At 51.3% G+C, this 17982-nt stretch overlaps 1 protein-coding gene across 12 annotated transcripts in view; it reads left to right on the forward strand.

Annotated features, from left to right (window-relative positions):
- Iqsec1 (IQ motif and Sec7 domain ArfGEF 1) overlaps positions 1-17982 on the forward strand; it is a 339041-nt gene that overhangs the window by 280352 nt on the left and 40707 nt on the right. Inside the window, exon 1 of one of the 12 annotated variants that reach the window (XM_057764758.1) lies at positions 4617-4853. The exons of 10 other annotated variants lie outside the window; for them this stretch is intronic. In XM_057764758.1, coding sequence (XP_057620741.1) covers positions 4789-4853 — 65 coding nt within the window. In that variant the 5' untranslated portion in view covers positions 4617-4788. Of the gene's footprint in view, positions 1-4616; positions 4854-17982 lie in introns of those variants that run through there. One more of the 12 variants, XM_057764798.1, reaches the window with a different exon arrangement.

Raw genomic sequence — 17982 nt, forward strand, 5'->3', positions numbered from 1 at the left:
TCAGATCCTAGTGCAGGGCCATCCTGCGTGTTCAGTTATTAAAGGCTACAGAGCAAGAGCCCCTTAGTCCCAAATTCATCCTGTTTACCTTTCTTAGGGAGTAAAGGGGAAGCCCTATCTGTAGGCTTCTTCTGTGAAAATTGATCCAAGTTTGAAATGGGAAGTTGGTCCTTCTTAGAAAGACCTTTGTTAGAAAGACCTTTGTTTACCTGTTTGTCCTGGGACACACATCGCCTCACTCCCCAGAGGTCACACCTCAGACCGCTGGGTCTGTCTCTGTTCTGTTTCTCCCAGTTTGGGTGGTTTCTATCTGTTTGGCTTTGAAATAGGATCTCATGTCATGGCCCAGGCTGGTCTCAGATTCAAAGGTACAAGCAATCTTCCTTCCTCAACCGCCCGAGGACCTGGGACCATAGCCTTAGCCCACTCAGCCTGGCTCGGTAGACCTTCTTCACTGCAGCCAAGTTACATGACTAAGCTGTACTCCCTGACTGTGCTACCGAGGCAGTGTGATACTGGTGGAGAGTGTGGCCCAAAGCCTGTTTCAGTGACAGTGTCTGGTGCGTACCCACAGGCTCCTAAGTTTCCCTGTTCACACAGGAGGGTTTGGAGCTCGGAATGGTCACTGAGCTTCCCTGCTCAGCACAGAGCCTGGCTGTGATAGGAAGTTTCTGGCAGAGTGGCTAGTCACGTGTTAATGATTAACAGGCGGGGGGTGGGGGGGCAGCTTGATTCTGCGAAGAAGCTCCAGGTGATCTTCCTGGCCTACTGCAAGGTACAGCCAGGTGAGAGCCTCAGAGCAGCTCTGTGTGCAGGGTTTCTGTGGACCAGCTCTGGTGGACTTGAAGACCTTTCTTGAGGTTGCTAAGTCAACTAGCATTGCTTTAGTCCTTTGCAGCGCAACGTCTTTTACTGACTTATTTGCTGTGCTAAGGTTTTTACAAAGTAATAAACATGGTTTAAATTTTCAGTATTTTTAAATTGGGCTGGAGAGATGTGTCAGCATTAAGAGTCTGTACTATTTATTCTTGCAGAGGACCAGAGTTCGGTAGCACCCACGTCAGGTGATCCACAGCCTACACGTAATTCTAGCTGCAGGGGATCCAGTGCCCTCTCCTGGTCTCTAAGGACACCTGCACTTATGTGTACATATCCCCCCCACACACACACACACATACATTCACACCTAAAAAAAATTAATGTTTTTGAGAACTATCAGAAGTCAGACAGTGTAAGTCTCTTTGAAGCTCTTTCCCACCATTGTCCCAGTCAGACTTCAGGTGCAGGGGCCAAGGACTCTCTGGGATCCCCAGTTCCCCTTTTCATGGCAGCCATTGGAACCTCTTCCTTGTGTCTCTTGTAAACAGTGGTCTGAGAGGGCTGTGGTATAGCTCAGCTGTGGAGTGCTTGCCTAGCCTGTCCCACGTCCTGGGTTCATTCCCCAGTATAGCAGAAAGCAAGCACAGTCTCAGTGCTGTGTGCTTGCAGTCCTATGGAAGCATGCTCATGCTCCTGTCTGAGGAGACAGAGCCTATTCTATGGCCTTATATGTCTTCCAATGCCTCCCCTCCAGCCCCTGGCACTGTCGCCACAGCCAGAGCATTTGCAGTGCCATGGCCACTGTCTGTTTAGTGTGAGCTTCCATTGATGGGTCAGGCAGTATTGCAGGATTTCTTTCTAAGAATAAGAATTAGGCTCTCATGTGCACAGACTACTTGACCTAGTCTGTTGATCTCATTGCTGTCTCCCCCACAGTGTTTGTGGTCTACTTTGGCAGTTCCTGCCTAGGCACAAGGTCTGCTTGGATGAACAAATTTCACCAAGTGGCTGGGGCCAGTGTGAGTCTCCTGGTGGGGATTTGAGATTCTTCTGGGAAGGGCTGGACAGCTTTGCAGGCCACATGTCTCCCTTGCAACTGTTTAGTTAGTTAATGCAATACCTGAGTGAATGAGCACAACTCACTTCTAATAAAACTTTATTAATACAAAGACAGACAGTGTGCTAGATCTAGGTCTCAGCCAAACCTTTTGATATATGTATCTGCTAGGTACTCAGGGACACAGGCTCCTTAGAGTAGGTATGGGTGGCTGCAGGAAGAATAGGGCCAGCTCTTTCTCGCATCTACGACATAAGATGACTTAAGGAGGGAGGCTCAGTAGAGAAACTGGAGTCAAAGCAGGGAGGTTCTGACTTGGACAAGGGGTTAGTCTGGGAGAAGAGACATGGAATTTGAACCCCAAAGTCTCAGTCATGAACCAGGCAGACTGGGGGTTCGGAGGACTGAGTAAAGCTTAGCTGTAAGAAGCTTACTATTGCTTACTGTTGGCAAGGCGGGCAGGAGGGAGGGATTGGGAGCAGTGCTGGAGAGATGGCCTATAGCCAGGCCACATGAGCCTCAGCCAGCCAGATGTAGGGAGGAGCTGGGCTTCACCCTGACAGCTTGGGCTGTCACATGCCTGGCCATGGAGAGCAGGGAGACTGTCAGAAGCCAAGAGGATGGTAATATGTTGGGATTATGGTATCTAAAACAGGCCAAAGCAATCAGCTCAGGACTAAAACCCAGGCCCAAACTGGATCTAAACATTCTTATGACTTCGTTACTTCCTGCATCTCTTAGAGAAGCTCCTATTTACCCCTCAAGGGCTAATCCAAAATGCCCCCATTATTGTGACCTTTCCAGGGTTAGTAACACCATATTAAGATATACTTGTTACTATAGTGTTTCCTCATTGGGGACAGGGTACATGCTTCTTAATGCTGGGTAAATTTAATCAGGATATTGAATCAGCTAGGGTAGAGATGTCTGATAAGTTAACACTCTGAAGAAATTGGGACTCTGGGGACTACAAAATTTGCCAGAATGGGAAGAATAACAACTGATTCTGTCTGGGTAGTCATTTCTGCAGAAAAATCAGCATTCTCCATGTCTTCCAGCCAGGACTTTCCTTGTTCCCACTCACAGTCATTTGCTATGAATTTGCCAGCACTGTGGCAAGAGCCGGATGCACCGTGTTCAGGAAGATAAAATCAGGAGATAGAGGCATTTGATTTGCAGAGACTCAACCCACAACCACACCACTTGCTCACCAGGGAAAGATGACTCCATCTTAATCCCAGCCTAAACTTTGTTGCCAAGACCAGCCTGGTCGGTTGTGTGCCCTGGACCTGGGAGGAGTGCCTGAGATTCCTGGTGGATCTGGATGGTTTGACTGGAGCCTGCTTCCCCTGAGTTCCTGAAGCTGGGCCCGGAGGGATCCCTCTTGATTCTATTTAGTATCACCTATTTTTAGAGGGCAACTGGGACAGAGTTTGGAGTTTTCTTCTGGCCTCCCCACAAGTAGCTATTGCCGCCCTGTCTCCTGCCACCTCCATACCTCACCCTAGCCAAGTGGATGCCAAATATGGCCACTGTGTCTGAGCATGGGAACTTCTGTAGCCTTCTAAAGTGGATGAGGAGTGGTACTGCTTCACACTTGTCTTTCAGGCATCTTTCAGGGTTCGCCCTGGTCATTGGTTAGATATGCTTGGCAGAAATGCTCATTTTCATCCTTTGCCTTTTGCTGAAAATTAGCCTTCCTACTGATGAGCAAGAATTCTTTCTGGGAGATGGAGTATTATCAGTATGCAGTTGTCAAAATGCAAGTATTTCTTCCCCCTCTAAGACCTTTTGATCTAGGTCTTACCAGCCCAGGTTGGTCTTGAACTCAGGATCTCCTGACTCAGACTCCTAGGTTCTGTGATTACACAGACTCATGTCACCTTGTACAGCCTGTGTATTTTTAACACTGCCAATGGATGTGTACAAGATGCTCCCACATTAGTTGCTCCTGCAGCCTCTGCACTCCCCTCTGCCCCCTTGCTGGTGGGGTGTTCAGGGTGGGTGTTTGATTTGTGTCTATCTTCTTGCTCTCTCCTTGTATATGTGGGCATTCTACCGGTGTTGGTACCGGGCACCTTGCCTGCTTTGTGTGTAATAAATGAGTTAAGTATACACAATTGGATCCATCAGCAAGCTGTGAGAGCTTGTAGATGGGGAAGGAGAGGCAAGGGAGGGCCCTCAGCTTCAGTCTCCTTATCAGTGAATGGGGCCTGAAATAACACTTCACAATGCTGCCCACTGGTCTGGGTACCAGTAAAGCCCCCTACTATTCTGTTCGTTATTGCTTCTAGCGTGTCACTGGCGGCACAGGGTGTGGCTATGTTTGGAGAGAAACAAATTACTTTCCACCAGATCTGGGGCAGGCGCGTCGGAGCCCTGGAACGACTTGTTGCTCCTCTGTTTGGGGATGCAAAGTTTCGTATGTTGAAGCCAGTCAGGATTGGCGCAGATTGAGGTTTTCGGCGCGTTCTTACCTGTTGCGCTTACACGTAGGGAAGATGAGGGCTTGCAGTCCCGCACCCGGTGATGCAAGCCTGTGACTCTTCTGCTGCCCTGGCAAGAGCAGAATCTGCGCTCCTCCCGGAACTCACGGCTCTGGCCCCGCCCCCCAAAGAGCCCCACCCCCACCCTGTTGCCCCGCCCCCTCCCGACCACATTCCTCGGGCCGGACTTGCGCTACGCCAGGCAGGCGGCGGCAGGAGGGTCGCTCAGGGCCGGCTTTTGGACTCCAGGACGTAGGGCTGCGTGAACCCACGGGCGCAAGCCGGAGGGACAGGAGAGGTTGAGTGGTGGGCGGTCGGGTCGTTGGGGATCGGGTCCGGGGTCCGGCGGCCGCGGTGGGAGTTGCGGACGCGCGGCTCGGCCTGGGTCCCCGGGCGCCGGCCCGGGCCGCTCCTGCGGCGGCCGTCATGTGGTGCCTGCACTGCAACTCAGAGAGGACCCAGTCCCTGCTGGAGCTGGAACTTGACAGCGGGTAAGGCCTACCGAGCTAGAGCAGAGGCTGGTGGAGGGAGGTGGGCCCCGACCGGGGCGGGGTCGTCGGCGGTGGGGATCCTGTGTGCCAGAGGGGGGCTGCAGGGATGGGTGTGACTGTCAGGGCAAAGCGCCCGGCCTGCCTGCCAGGACCGGGTCTCTGTTAGAGAGGGTATGTAAGGAAAGAAGTGGGTTGTGGGCACAGGAGTTCAGTGGGGAAGAGTGGGAAACTAGATTTGGTGTGTGTGTGTATCAAAGGCAAGACAACAAATGGCTTGTAGTCTGTATTAGGAAGGGTAACCAACTCTGCCTGTGCCTTGTATCTGATTTCAGTGCACATACTGCAGGGGCTTCTCCTACAAGTCTAATTGTTAGAGACCCTGGGTCTGTCTGCATTTATGTATACACTGTGTCGGGGAGACTCCAGCATGAATGTTCTCTCTCTCTCTCTCTCTCTCTCTCTCTCTCTCTCTCTCTCTCTCTCTCTCTCTCTCTCTGTGTGTGTGTGTGTGTGTGTGTGTAGATACTGCACACCTGGCTGGGTGGGTACTGGGGTGCCTGGAGTTTGTGTGGCTGCTGTTTTTGACCAAGCACAGACGTGAGTGGGGCTGCTGACTGGGACTGTGGGTGTTGTTTACCTGCTGGAGTGAAGCTTGTGTCTGGTCCAGGAAGGAGTCTGATGGTACAGAGAATCTGGCCACTCTTGGATTTAGGGGTCTATGGGAGGCTGTCTGAGTACCCTAGGCCTGTGTTTTGAGAGAGAGAGAGAGAGAGGAGAGAGAGAGGAGAGACTGTGTGTGTATGTGCTAGGAATATTGATTTCCTCTTGCTCGGCAGCACAGCTGCCCCTGAGCTGTCCGCAGGCCCCTCCATGAGCAGGGGTGTGGGGCTGAGGGGATTTGTTGACAAGTGGACTGGGCCTCTCTGGGGGAAGCCCACCTGGAGCCCTTTAATCTTTTATTTCAAAATTTCCCAAAGCCTGCTTGGCAGTTGCAATGAAAAAAAAAAAAAGAGTGTATTCTGCAGTACCCTGTCCCACCCCAGGAGTGGGGTTCTGGCCTGAAGCTTCATGTGGGGCTGTGGGAAGGGAGGCCGTTTCCTAAGATCCCATAGTTCTAGCATCGAAGGCAGAGGCCAGGCATGTTGCAGCTGCACAGTCTGTCTAGAAATGTGGCTTCCTCTGGGATTGGGGGTGAGGGGGTCACAATCAGATCCCACAGGTGGTCAACACCCTGCACACTTCCTCGGCTGTCCTGTCCAATGATTGAATTCCTGTCCTGTTGTACCAACACCCTCATATTGCAAGAGAGCAAAGAGTCTGGACCTTCAGTCTCATCAGTAGTAAGACTGAGGTTTATTGAGTGCCTAGTGTATATATACCAGCCTCTGCCCTAGGGACCAGGAACACAGCAGTGAACATAGCTCAGAGTTGTGTTTTTAGTCCCCATGCATCCAGCAGTGTGACCACGGGAAATGGGTCAGCAGTTTCTGGCCATACCTCTTTTCCCTAGAACTGAAGGGGTCTAAGGGCTTTTCATCTCCATCAAAATCTCCCCAGTGTCACCACTTTCGCTGTTTCTGTCCCACATCCATCAGCAGAAGTCACTCTGTCTCTGATGGAAGTCTTCCAGCTGCAGGGGTTCCTGCCTAGATTCTGGATCTGGATTGCTGGTTGGCAGCTGCTCTGCAGCCACAGTGGGGCCAGGTATCCTGGAGAGCAAGGAGCCCTGCTCAGGTGCAGCCCATTAGCAGCAGAGCAGATGGGCAAACCCCCCACTCCCACGTGGTTTCTAAGGAAACCTGGGAGGGCTGGAGAGACTCATGGGTGTTGTGGAGGCTGAGCTAGGTGCTCCTTTGGCTACAGAGCCTTCCTGGGACCTTCTTGTGTCTTACCCATAGTTAGTCCTTTTACCTAGTCATCTCCTGCTATCTAAACTCAGATAGAAGCCAGCATGTTCCAGAGCCTTCAAAACCCCAGTCTCTGTGCCTCATGTCACTCTCAGGCTGGCACACTGTCCTGCATTCACAGGCTTCTTGAATAGCATGGGCCACCTGATGCTTCACTGTTTCCCACATCACAGCAGCACAGGATTGTTTACCTTTATTTTCTAAAGGAGCACAAGCAAAGGCAGAGAGCCAGTGGCCATACCTGGACCACAATAGTTCCAGGGGCTCAGGCCCAGATGTTACGATAGAGGGTAAGCCTCCGGAGGCCCCTACCAGGACTTGAGGCTTTCATTCAAGGAAGTCGGACTATGAACTAGTTGTGCTAATATTTACACAGCTTTGGCTTAAAACATGGACAGGACTGACAGCTGCATGGTTGAATAGCCTGATGACTGGGCAGATGGGTGTTTTTAGAAGGGATTGGACAAGTGCTCTGTGTGTGTGTGTGTGTGTGTGTGTGTGTGTGTGTGTGAGAGAGAGAGAGAGAGAGAGAGAGAGAGAGAGAGAGAGAGAGAGAGAGGAGAGAGAGGTACATGTACAGGTGCATTTCTATGGCTACATTCTGCAGACATGGAATCCTGGGTTGCTAGAGTATCAAGAGTCCAGAGCAGCTCAGGACAGCAGGAAGATGGCTCAGGTAGATAGTTCTTTCAAATCACAGCTTACACTGTGACTTTATGCAAGCTACCATAGCCTTCTGGGCCTCAGTTTCTCCTTTAATGATAGGGTATGAAAGTAGTGCCTGCAGGGCCTTTGTGGGTATGGGTGGCCTTCCATGGCTGGCCAGCCCTGAAGCCTCCAGTCTGCTGTCCGGTTTGTCCAAGTCAGCACTGTACACTTCCCAGCTGCCAGTGACCCGCTGTGTTTTCTTCCTTCCTCTTTTGTAAATTTCCTTTGAATGATGATGACGTGTGAACTATCCGCCCAGTTAGCACAGAGGCAAGGCCACAGCAAGCTCTAGTGGGCTGGGACAGGGCCATGACTGGAAGCCTAGGAGAGGTTCCCTGTGGAGGTGTGTTTGTCTGGGGAGAGGAGGCTCAAGGCTGTTGAGTGTGATTTACCCTGAGTCCTCAAAAGCAGATTCTAATGACTTTAAAGGCCATTACGGCTCTTGAAGAATTAATTGCTGTGGCCTTAGAGGATCTGGCTGATCTACTGCGGGAGCTGCTGCAGAGAGAAAATTGATGGCAATTATGGGGAAAATATGGCATAGTGCCAGCTGGACCTGTCCCAACTCTGGCTTCCGTGGCAGTACCCTTACTGAGTGATGGCCCATGGCATGTGCCCATACCTAGCCCAGCACCTGGCCCATGATTAGATTGACCACTGCATCCAGGAATGCAAGTGTGAACAGGTATGGCATGCCTCTCCTGCCCTAGAGGAGGTTGACCTAAGGGGTACTCGGCCCCGGGCTTGCCTGTGTTCTTTCATTCCTCTGACATCTACTGGCCTTGGCCAGGCCTTGAGCTGATAGAAGAACCAAGGTTACTCTGTATGTCAGAGTCTTGACTTTGGCCCTTCCAGCTGAGCAGTATTGGGTATGGTGCCTCCCCTCTCTGAGCCTTGATTATCTCACCCATGTTATACCCAGACTGTAACTGTGAGTGGGTGTGGGGGCAAAGTGAGCAACTCTGCCCAGAGCCCAGTCAGCAGTTGCTACTGTCACTGACCAGTTTTTCCCTTCTGTGGCAGGACTGTTGGATTAAAATGGTCCCCACCATCTTCTCTTCTTATTCTAGGTTGTAGACTGGGGATACTCTCTGAGGCCACTTGCTTAGAGTTTGTTGCCTGTGTCATTTGTGCATGGCCACAGCTTCTCTGCTCATCAGGGAAATGGCATCATTCACATTTTATTCCCTTGGTGCAAGGTCTCTCACCACAGTGGCAGTTGAGTTTGAAATGAAGGCACTCTGGAGTTTTCATGAGACTTCCTCTGTGCTTGCAAAGCCAAGCGACTCACTGCATTTGCTTTTCCTTTCTGTTCAAAGGTCAGCTCAGTAATAGCCACATGGCTGTGCACAGCAGTAGTGTGTATGTATGTGTTTCTTCATTTAGGAATACAGGCTTCTTTCTGTGCTTCATTTCAGATGTGGGGAAGAGGTGTAGAGTCCCCAGCCAGGGAAGGCTGAGCTGAGATTTGCACCCTGTCTGCCTGGCTTCAGGGCCTGTGTGTACCACAGCCAGAATCTGTTTCCTCTGGGATTAATTCATGTCTGGCAAAATGTCACAAGTGTAAATAGATCTGGTATTCCCTGGTGTCTGGATTCCCCAAATTTTCCCAAGTGCCCCAGCCTGTACCCTGGTCTGTGACAATGTGCCAGGCTTTCCTGACGTCTTCTCTTTCCCCACAGACCACAAGAACCACTTCTCTGGACCCTACAGGGGCTTTGCGGGCAGCACTTTATTTATTTATTTATTTATTTATTTATTTATTTATTTATTTATTTATTTAATGCTTTTATCTACTTTCATCCTGTGTGTAGCTCAGCTCCAGCTATGCACGGTCTGGGGGTTTGGGGACAAAAACTGTCCCCTGATCCACTGAGGAACCAGTCCAAATATGGTAGGCTTCTACACGGTGAGGAAACCCATGGCTTCTGACATGAAAGGACAGATGGCTGTGGGTGGTGAACTTAATCCCCAGGAGGGGAGGAGGATGGTTAATAAACTGGAAGATTTGAAAGAGGCCCCAGCTGGAAACAGCCTCTCATGCACACAAACAGAAAGGATTCCCCCCAATTGCCTGCTGCCCAGGCTGTGTTGCAGTCTGTCAGCAACCTGAATAATTCTCTCAGAGACCCACTTTACAAGTTAAAAGTCTGGTAGTTTTGTTTCTCATCTGACTGAAGACTGGGTGGTTTGGCACTCAGATGCAGGGAGAGCCTTTGGAACAGAACTTGTCGTTCCACTAAGCACTTGCTAGACAGTGGCTGTGGTTGCCATCATTCTGGTGGGCTTTATTGTTTCGTGCGTGTTTATTAGTAAGCTTTAAAGGGTTACCCCTCCCTCAAGAGGAGACCACCTAAAAAGGCCTGGCAACTCACTGGCTGTTGATTTCCCTCTTTCTGGCTTCCTATCTACACCTTGGTGAAGACCCTTGTGGTCACCTGTAAATGAGGATGCTCTTCAGTCCATATGCTGGGAGCAGACTTGTTACTGGACCACCTATGCCCCTACCTGCAGCCTCAACTCTGTTCCCCACTGTCTTTGTGATCTAATCATGTCTCATACCCTTTCTGTACCTTAGTTTCCCCTTTTATGAAGTGTAGATGATTGATTCACATGGCATTCTGTAGAGCTGCACGGAAACCATTGGTGTGGCTCCCCAACACAGGAATGAGACCATGTTGAATATTCAGGGGAAATGTCTTTCTGGACAGGAGCAGTTTACTTTCTGGCCACAGAGAAAACTAGATTTAAAAGAAAGAGGGAGGCAGACATAACAGTGAGGGGACCAAGAAGTTTCATGCATTTGATAAGGCAGAGCAGGAATAGGGCAGAGCAGGAGGAGATTCTGAAGGTTCACAGACTCGTGTGCTTGGTACTGTCAGAACAGCTGCTAAGAAGAGATGAAGGGAATTGCTTTGCCCACAGATCGGAAAGAGGGCCCAGCAAGGTGGTTTGCCATTCAGCTAGGGTGAAGAGGGAGGCTTGGTTTTCATGTTCTATGAGGTAGAATCCTAAAGCCAAGGATACTGGGCCTTGTATTCTTGAGAGTGCCCAGTGTAGAGGCAGATGGAATAGGGCTATAAGGTCTTGGGCTCAGTGGCCTATGTTGGGTGGAGCTTTGGGCCATGCTGGTGGTTCTGGTTCTGTCTGTGCTGCTTCTGGCACCTGAGGCCCAAGGCTCAGGGCTTGGCTTCAGTCCTGGCGGGGGGGGGGGGATCTCATTATCCACACCACTCCTACCCCCAGATCCGAAGCAATGTCAGTGGCTGGAGGATGGCAATGAGAATTGGAGGAACCTGGCCAGAGTGCCAGATCTGCCCCTTTCTAGATGTGTTGCTGAGGCAAGTGGTCACAGCTCTGAGCTTCTGCTGCCTTATCTGTCAGTGGGGGCTGTGCAGAGAGAGGCAACATGGGTATCGCACACAACAGGTGCCTGGTCCATGACAACAGGAAAGAAAGCGGGTGCTGGGTTTAGGCAAAGCCCCAGCTACTTTTCATGGGTCTGATGTTAGCTCAGGCTTGAGGCTGGGATGTGGCCAGGCAACGGAATAAGAGCAGAAGCTGCACCCAGGGCCTTTGAGTTTCTCACCACTCATTGGAACTGCCCATGAACGCTGTGGAATCACTGCCATCATTCCATTTTACAGGCAAGGAAACTGAGGGTGGATGGAAGTGCTGAGCTTTGCTGTGTGCAGACAAGGCTTTTTGGTTGGTGAGAGCACCTCTGGCCCTGCCCTGGCACTGTGGGGGATGCAGCACACAGGGTTAGAACTCTGGGTGAAGATGGTCAGAAGGGTGGAGGTAGCAGCTGTGGAAAGACCCTTCTGGAGCCTTCTGGGCCTACTCAACCCTTCGTTGACAGTGTGGGGCTCCTAAGTACCTCATGGAATGGGTGCTGGGGTGCACTGCCATTTTGGAGAGGAGGGAGGAGCCTTGGGTGTCCAGTGGTCATGCCTCTTTGGACTCATTTGCCAGCCACGGGAAGTTATCTATCTGTTCTTTCTCAAGATTGTCCGATGGGTTTCAAGACCGTATAGGGTCAGTTCTCTGCACACTGTGACAGGAGAGATAGTGAATGAGCGCCAGGCAGGCAGTGGGAGTTCAGTGCCTGCTAGCCATTCTGTGGTTCCTGCTGACATGCTTGGACCCAGCCATCACACTTGGTCATAGTGTGATTTCCCAGTGGGTCCAACGTGTGAGTCCTGGAGGAAGCAGGCTTTGCAGCTGCACCAGCCAACTCAGGGCCCCTATGGTCCTGACAGTACAGTCAGGGCTTAAGTGTGTGCACTTGGAGTTTGTTCTGTTTTGAGACAAAATGGCCCCAGCGGGCAGTAAACCTTGATGTAAATAGCAAGTATTAGTCATTAAGCCTCTACTATTGAAATTTTTTTCTTTTTAAAAAAGTTTTATTTTTTTATGTGTATTAATGTCTACCTGCATATATGTATGTGTACTATGTGTGTAGGGGGTACCCCAGTGGGCCAGAAGAGGGCATTGGGTTTCTTGGAACTAGTTTTGTAAACTTCTGTCGGTGCTGGGAATCAAATCCATTTCCTCTGCAAGAGCAGCAAGTGTTCTTAACTGCTGACCTGTATCTCCAGCTATTGTTAAAATTTCAAATGCCTACACAAGTAGAGAATACTAAAAATGATTTCCATGGCAGTTTATCTTATTGCCATCTATTATTTTGAAGCAAATTCTTCTGATATTTTTTTATCTGGGACTTGTCTCATGGACAGCCTTATCCTGGTCTTGAAGATACACTCTCCCTGGGGTGGGTGCCTTGCACAGCCCCTGACCATGCTGTCTCCATTCCAAGAACACTGGGCTTGGGCCAGCTGAAGTGATGTACTGATGGCTGACCCTTTGGGAGGCCTTGTGTGTGGAAGAGGCTATGCCTGTGGCTCCCTCATCGGTTGTGTATAAGATGTGTTTCTCTGTCACCCCAGGACCTCCTGAGAGTGAGGCCAAGGAAATGGGCTCTTGGCCTCTCCCATGAGGTCTGTTCACTTTGGTTCTCAGCTGAGTGGTGTAGCCTGCTCTGAGTCTGGCTGTGGCTCTTGCCGCCCTCCTCTTGGTTCGCCTGTTGTTTCCTTGACATGATGCTTTTCATTGGTAGGGTCCCTAGCCTTTGCCCAGCCCCTTTCCTCTTTCCAGGACTTCTGGTTCTACCTTAACCACAGCTTGATGCAGCTAATACCACAGCCCTCCTGAGTGGTCTGGTAGTTGCCTACAGCCCAAGACCTAGAGACAATTTCTGTTCCACTCCTCCCTATCTGAGTCTGGCCCACTAAGGCCCCCTTGACACCACTTTGGCCGGCACTCTTAGAAGCTGGCCAGCCTTCAGTGCTATGTTTGGAGCCTAGCACATAGTAGGTCCCCAGTAATGAGACTGACACAGAGTAGGTGTTCTAGATGTTAGTTGCTGTCATTATTTAACGACTGACCCTGGCTTCTACCACAGTTCTTGGCACATGGTGGGGGGGGGGGGAGGCAGGACTCCACCAGGTTTGGTCAGAAAAAGCCCAAATTGCCTCTGGCTGTCTCGGTGCAAGAAGCATACTTAGGTCAGACTCTCATCCCCACCCTAAGTGTGGATACTGCTGATTCCACAGGGTACTCCCCTCCCTGAGCCTCCTCCTGGCGCAAGTTCATCATCTCTCACCTGTTGCCAGGGCGCAATCCAGGGATAAGTCTCCCAGAAGCACCTCCTGCAGGCCCCAGTTGAAGATTGTGGGTGTGTCACTGCAAGGCCCTGTATGGTCAGTTGGTATTCTTACCTTGTTTTGGAGACAGGATCTTACTACATAGCTCTGACTGTCCTGGAACTCACTGTGTAGACCAGGCTGTCTTCGAATTCACAAAAATCCACCCCCTACTAACTGCCTCCCAAGTGCTGGGATTAAAGGCATGTGCCACTACTCCTGCCTGGTATTCCCACCTTATAGCTAAGAAGTGCAGGCCCAAAGAGGCCCAGTCCCTGGCCTATGGCCACAATCCCTTCCTGAGGGTATGCGGTCACTGGGAGAGGGCCTTATGTGCCAGTGATTTGGGGAGTTGGGTGGTGCTCTCTGTCTTTCTGGGCTTATGGGGCAGATGAAGATCTCAGGAAACTGAAAACAGTAAGATCCTGCTGGCTGCTGTGCCCTGAGTGAGTAGTGGGCTGGCCCCAGAGGGACCTAGGTGACACAGGAAAGGAGCAGACCAGTCTTGGGGTGTGGTTCACACCCCAGTTGGCATAGCCCCCCCCTTTCTTCTCTGAGACCTATGGCATTGGTTAAGTTTTCACCTCTCTGTGCCTTGATTTTTTTTTCCTCCACAAAATGGGAAGGAAGACAATCTGGTGCATCTCCAGAAGTTTGTCAATTGCAGTATCCAGGTGTTCCTGATTGTAAGTGCTGGGTGATCAGTGGGTGGCAATTCTGGGCCTTCAGCTGTGATACGTGATCCCTTGGTGGGCTGCCCAAGTGTCAGGAGGGGCAGAAGCCGTTTGCTGTGCTTTCTGCCATGTACTTGAGGTCTCTGGGAGCTGCACCCCTGGTCGCAGGATGAGCCGAGAAGCTGCCTGTTACACAGGCCTCTTTCTTCCTGGCACAGCTCATAGTCTCCAGGGCTGGCCCCCCAGCCTGTGCCTCCCCCTTCTCAGCCCTCCCGGGGAGTCCCTGGGGCCCAGGCTGGCCCTGTCTGCTGGAGCCTGCCACAGAGAGCTGCTTTATTTAAGTCCATTTTGCACGTATGGAAATAACTAGAGGACTCTGTATTTAATTTGGCTCAGCCGGGAAGATTTTTGGCTCTGTGTGTGTATGTGTATTCTGAAAAATCTTTCCAAGCAAGCTCTGGGGTCGGAAGCTTCTGGTCATCTTTGTGCATTCAAAACCAACAAGAGCCGCCCAGCTGAGGGCGAGCTGCAGGGAGTGGACCATGAAAGCAAAAGGAGAGGAGGAAGGGGGAGGCTCAAAAAGAACATGGTGGCAACTGTGGGGAACTTTGCTCCTGGACCCAACAGGGAATAGGGATTTTGAGTGAAGAACCGTCCCAAATCTCCAAGATGGGTCTGGCTCCAGAGCCATCAAGGGCCCAGCTGGGTGGTAGCATGGGAGCATTCTTCCTGTCCCCTTTCTGTGCTGGACAAGTGGAACAGAACCCTGGGGTGGAACCCTTCTCTAGTCAGTGGCACAAGGCAGGACAGCCGCTGTGGGAGCTGTTGTTGGCAGGGCTTGTCTTTGCTTGACCTCATGTTCTCAGTGGTCAGTGGTCAAGGGCACTAGCCAATGTGAGCCCCAAGAGGTGTGGTCACTTGGCTCAGGTCATGTAGCACTTCCCCTGCTCAGCTCTGGGTACCTCTGGAGCCTTGAGATGTCATCCCAAACGTGGGCTGACTTTCTCAGTGGGCAGGGCAGGCCACCCTGTCAGTTTGAAATAAATGCTGCCATCTGATGACTTCGTAAGTGAGTCTCAGACACAAGACTGCCTAGTACAGAGGCTTGGTGGCTGTCGTGACCTACCATGAGGTGGTAGGCTGTGATCCGTGTAGTGAGGTGGCCCTTGTGGTCTGATAAAATTCACGCTTCGAGAACCCACAGAGCGCAAGGCCTCAGCCAGCGTCTCACCGTCCCTGCAAGGCTCTGATGTTTTTGAGCCCTGCCCTGGGGACTCTGTCTTCTCAATGGGGCTCCTTGGGAATGACAAGTGGGCCTTGAATTTCAGCCTTACACAGATCTCCACAGACAGGAAGGGAGTGTGAAAAGATTAGAAGGCTAGGTGTGGGCAGGCCATGAGATCACTGGGGGACATGGCAAAGTATAGTACAAACAATCTAGAGCTGGCTGCGGCTCCCACTCCTGGGTCATAGGCCCAGGGTGGCAGGGTTCTTAGCTGTTGACTCTTCTCAGAAGTCAGAAGTTTTGTATCCAGTCGCTAGATGTTAAAGTGGTGCCGACTTACTCTTTATTTTTCTTTGTTTATTCCCTGGCTCATCCATTGTTTGTTTGTTTTAAGAGCTCACTGTTGTAGCTCAGGCTGGCCTCAAACTTGTGATCCTCCTGCTTCAGACTCCCAAGTGCTGAGATACAGGCATGTAGCATCATGCCTGGGTTATTCCTATTTTTAGGGCAAAACATTGTGGGAACCACATAGCATGCTGCCAGTCTGTGTTGGAATAATTTATGGAGACCCCTGTGCCCTCAGAGGCTTCCTATGAGCAGAGACTGCCCAGCCTCCAGCCAGGTAGATGGGCCCTACCCTAGCCTTGGTCTGGAATCTCTGGAAAGGCTGCCCACTCTAGGTTTGACCACAGGCGCCATTAGTGTAAGCTTTCCTCTGAGTTTAGGCCTGTGCCCTGTTTGGTACTCTGCTCCTGGGATGTGGGATAGCATCCTCAGGCATGGTGGGGCTTCTGCAGAATGATAGTGGTGACTATAAGAATGACACCTTGCCAGACTGAGGCCTGGCTGGGCTTGATTGCAGAGTCTCCTGTCCCCTTTGCCAGCTGGCTCTCTTCCCAAGTGAGGGTGTGTGTTGCCAGCCTGTGTCAGGAACTCTGCTTCTACTGCGCTTGTCTGGCCTGCTAGGACATGGCTCCTAGAGGCATCCTAGGTTTGTTAGAAGTGGTCCAGGGCAGATTCAGTTGCCTTGAAGCTGAGCCCAGCATGTCCTAGAGGTGTGTCTGCATTGTCGTCCATACTTGGAGACTTGAGGCTCAGGAACTATATGCTATGATGCAATGGGTTTTATATATGTGGAGTCTGGCATTTCCACAATGTAGCTTCCTAGTCTGTGTGTGACCTGCAGGCCTCCCACTCATGAGAGGTGGGGGATGGGGGAATACACCAGACCGTGTCCTTATCTTTTTTGACCTCATTGTGGCTTTGGCCCTGCCTGTTCACTGGGCTCTGGGTCAGAAGAGCTTGTCCTGCTTACTCAAGTCCTTCACTGTCAGCATCATTCACCAATTTCATCTGTTGTGCCCGTTCCTGCTTGGGTATTGGAGTCAGTTTGTGAGCAAATGGATACCTCTGCCCTCTAAGCTGATGTCTCCATAAGGAGAGGGCTAAGGAGATCCATTCAGTGGTAATTGTAGGTGTCTGTTCCCTTTCCTTCCCTCACTCCTGCATGCTGCTGAGGACGTGCTCAGGGCTAGGTTCCTGAGACACCTATACTGTTCACATGGGTGCCAGGCTCTGGGCTAAGGACTGTTTGTGCATAGCTAGGACCCTTGTGTTCCTTTTGATGGGAGCCTCTGAGATTGTAGATGGATAAGGCTGGTTGGTTTCAATGTCTAAGGCTGGCTCAAAGCCTAGGTTGATCCTTGGAGTTCTTTGGGAGCAAGCCACTCTAACAGAGCCAGGGGGCAGTCTATTCTGCCCCCCACTCCATGCATCCACTCCTGCCTTCAGTGGGAGAGAGGGCTGGCTTGGAAGCAGGAAGGAACATGTTGTTGACAGGACACTGTGAGGGCTTGGCTGCAGGGTCTGGGTCAAGAGACATGGAGCCCTTTCTTCCTTCCCCGTGTCGATGAACTGATGAACAAGCTTGTGTGAGGTCAGCTGCCCAGGACACTGAGGAAACTGTTCCTGCTCAGACTGCCCTCTGGGCTCCCAGACACTCCCACCAACTCCTCTGTGTTGTCACAGAAGGGTAGAGTAGCCACACGTGAGGAAGGGAAATGGAGACTCAGAAAAAGCTAGTATTCAATCCTGGGTGTACAACTCCAACCTAGAACATACTGAATAAAAGAACAATTGTCAGGAGGGCAGGTGCCATGCTGTGCTGGGCGGGGCACATGGACAGGCTGCTAGCCATGCCTCCCATTAGCTTGGGGCAGCCCCAAACTGACATCTGTCTCTGCATACCCTAATAGCCCCCAAATGGCTCAAGAAGCCCCCAGCTCCTGACCTCTGCTCCTCCTGCCGCCTGCCTGACTCTGGGCAGCAGCTGACAAGTTGTGGAAATGCTGAGTGTTAGTTCAGTAAGCAGAGCTCTAAAAATAGCTACTGCTCTGAAAAGCCCATTGTTTGGAGACCCATATTTTTCTACATATATAAAGGTGGCTTCTGGCGGTCTGGGTGCGGGCAGTCAGAGCATGCCACAGGCTGTAGGCTGGAGGGGGTTGCAGCGTGTCTCTCTAGCTAGGAACAGTAACGTCAGCAGGGCTGTGAGTCTGGGTCCAGATCAGCATCCCCATGAAGGTGATGGTTGGGTTGTGCTAGAGTAAGCCCCAAGGTTTCTCAAGCCATGAGTCTTGCACTCTCTATAGCAGGCATAGGCCAGAGTGATCCTGAACTGCCCAGGGCAGAGTTCAGGCTATGTCTTGTTGGGATATAGAGAGGTGGGCAGCTGGGTAGCCTTAGAGAGCCCAGCCCCACCCAGAGCCCTGCTTCTGACAGCTCCTTCTAGAACTCTGCACCTGTGCCATCATCAGAACCACTACCATGCCTGAAGTCCAGCACCCTTGACTCCCACTCAGTTTTTCGTTGTCTTTCTTAGCCAGTCTTCCACAGATACCTCCAGCTCCC

The sequence above is a fragment of the Chionomys nivalis genome, chromosome 1, assembly GCF_950005125.1.
Source record: "Chionomys nivalis chromosome 1, mChiNiv1.1, whole genome shotgun sequence".
In the NCBI taxonomy this organism is placed as follows: domain Eukaryota; kingdom Metazoa; phylum Chordata; class Mammalia; order Rodentia; family Cricetidae; genus Chionomys; species Chionomys nivalis.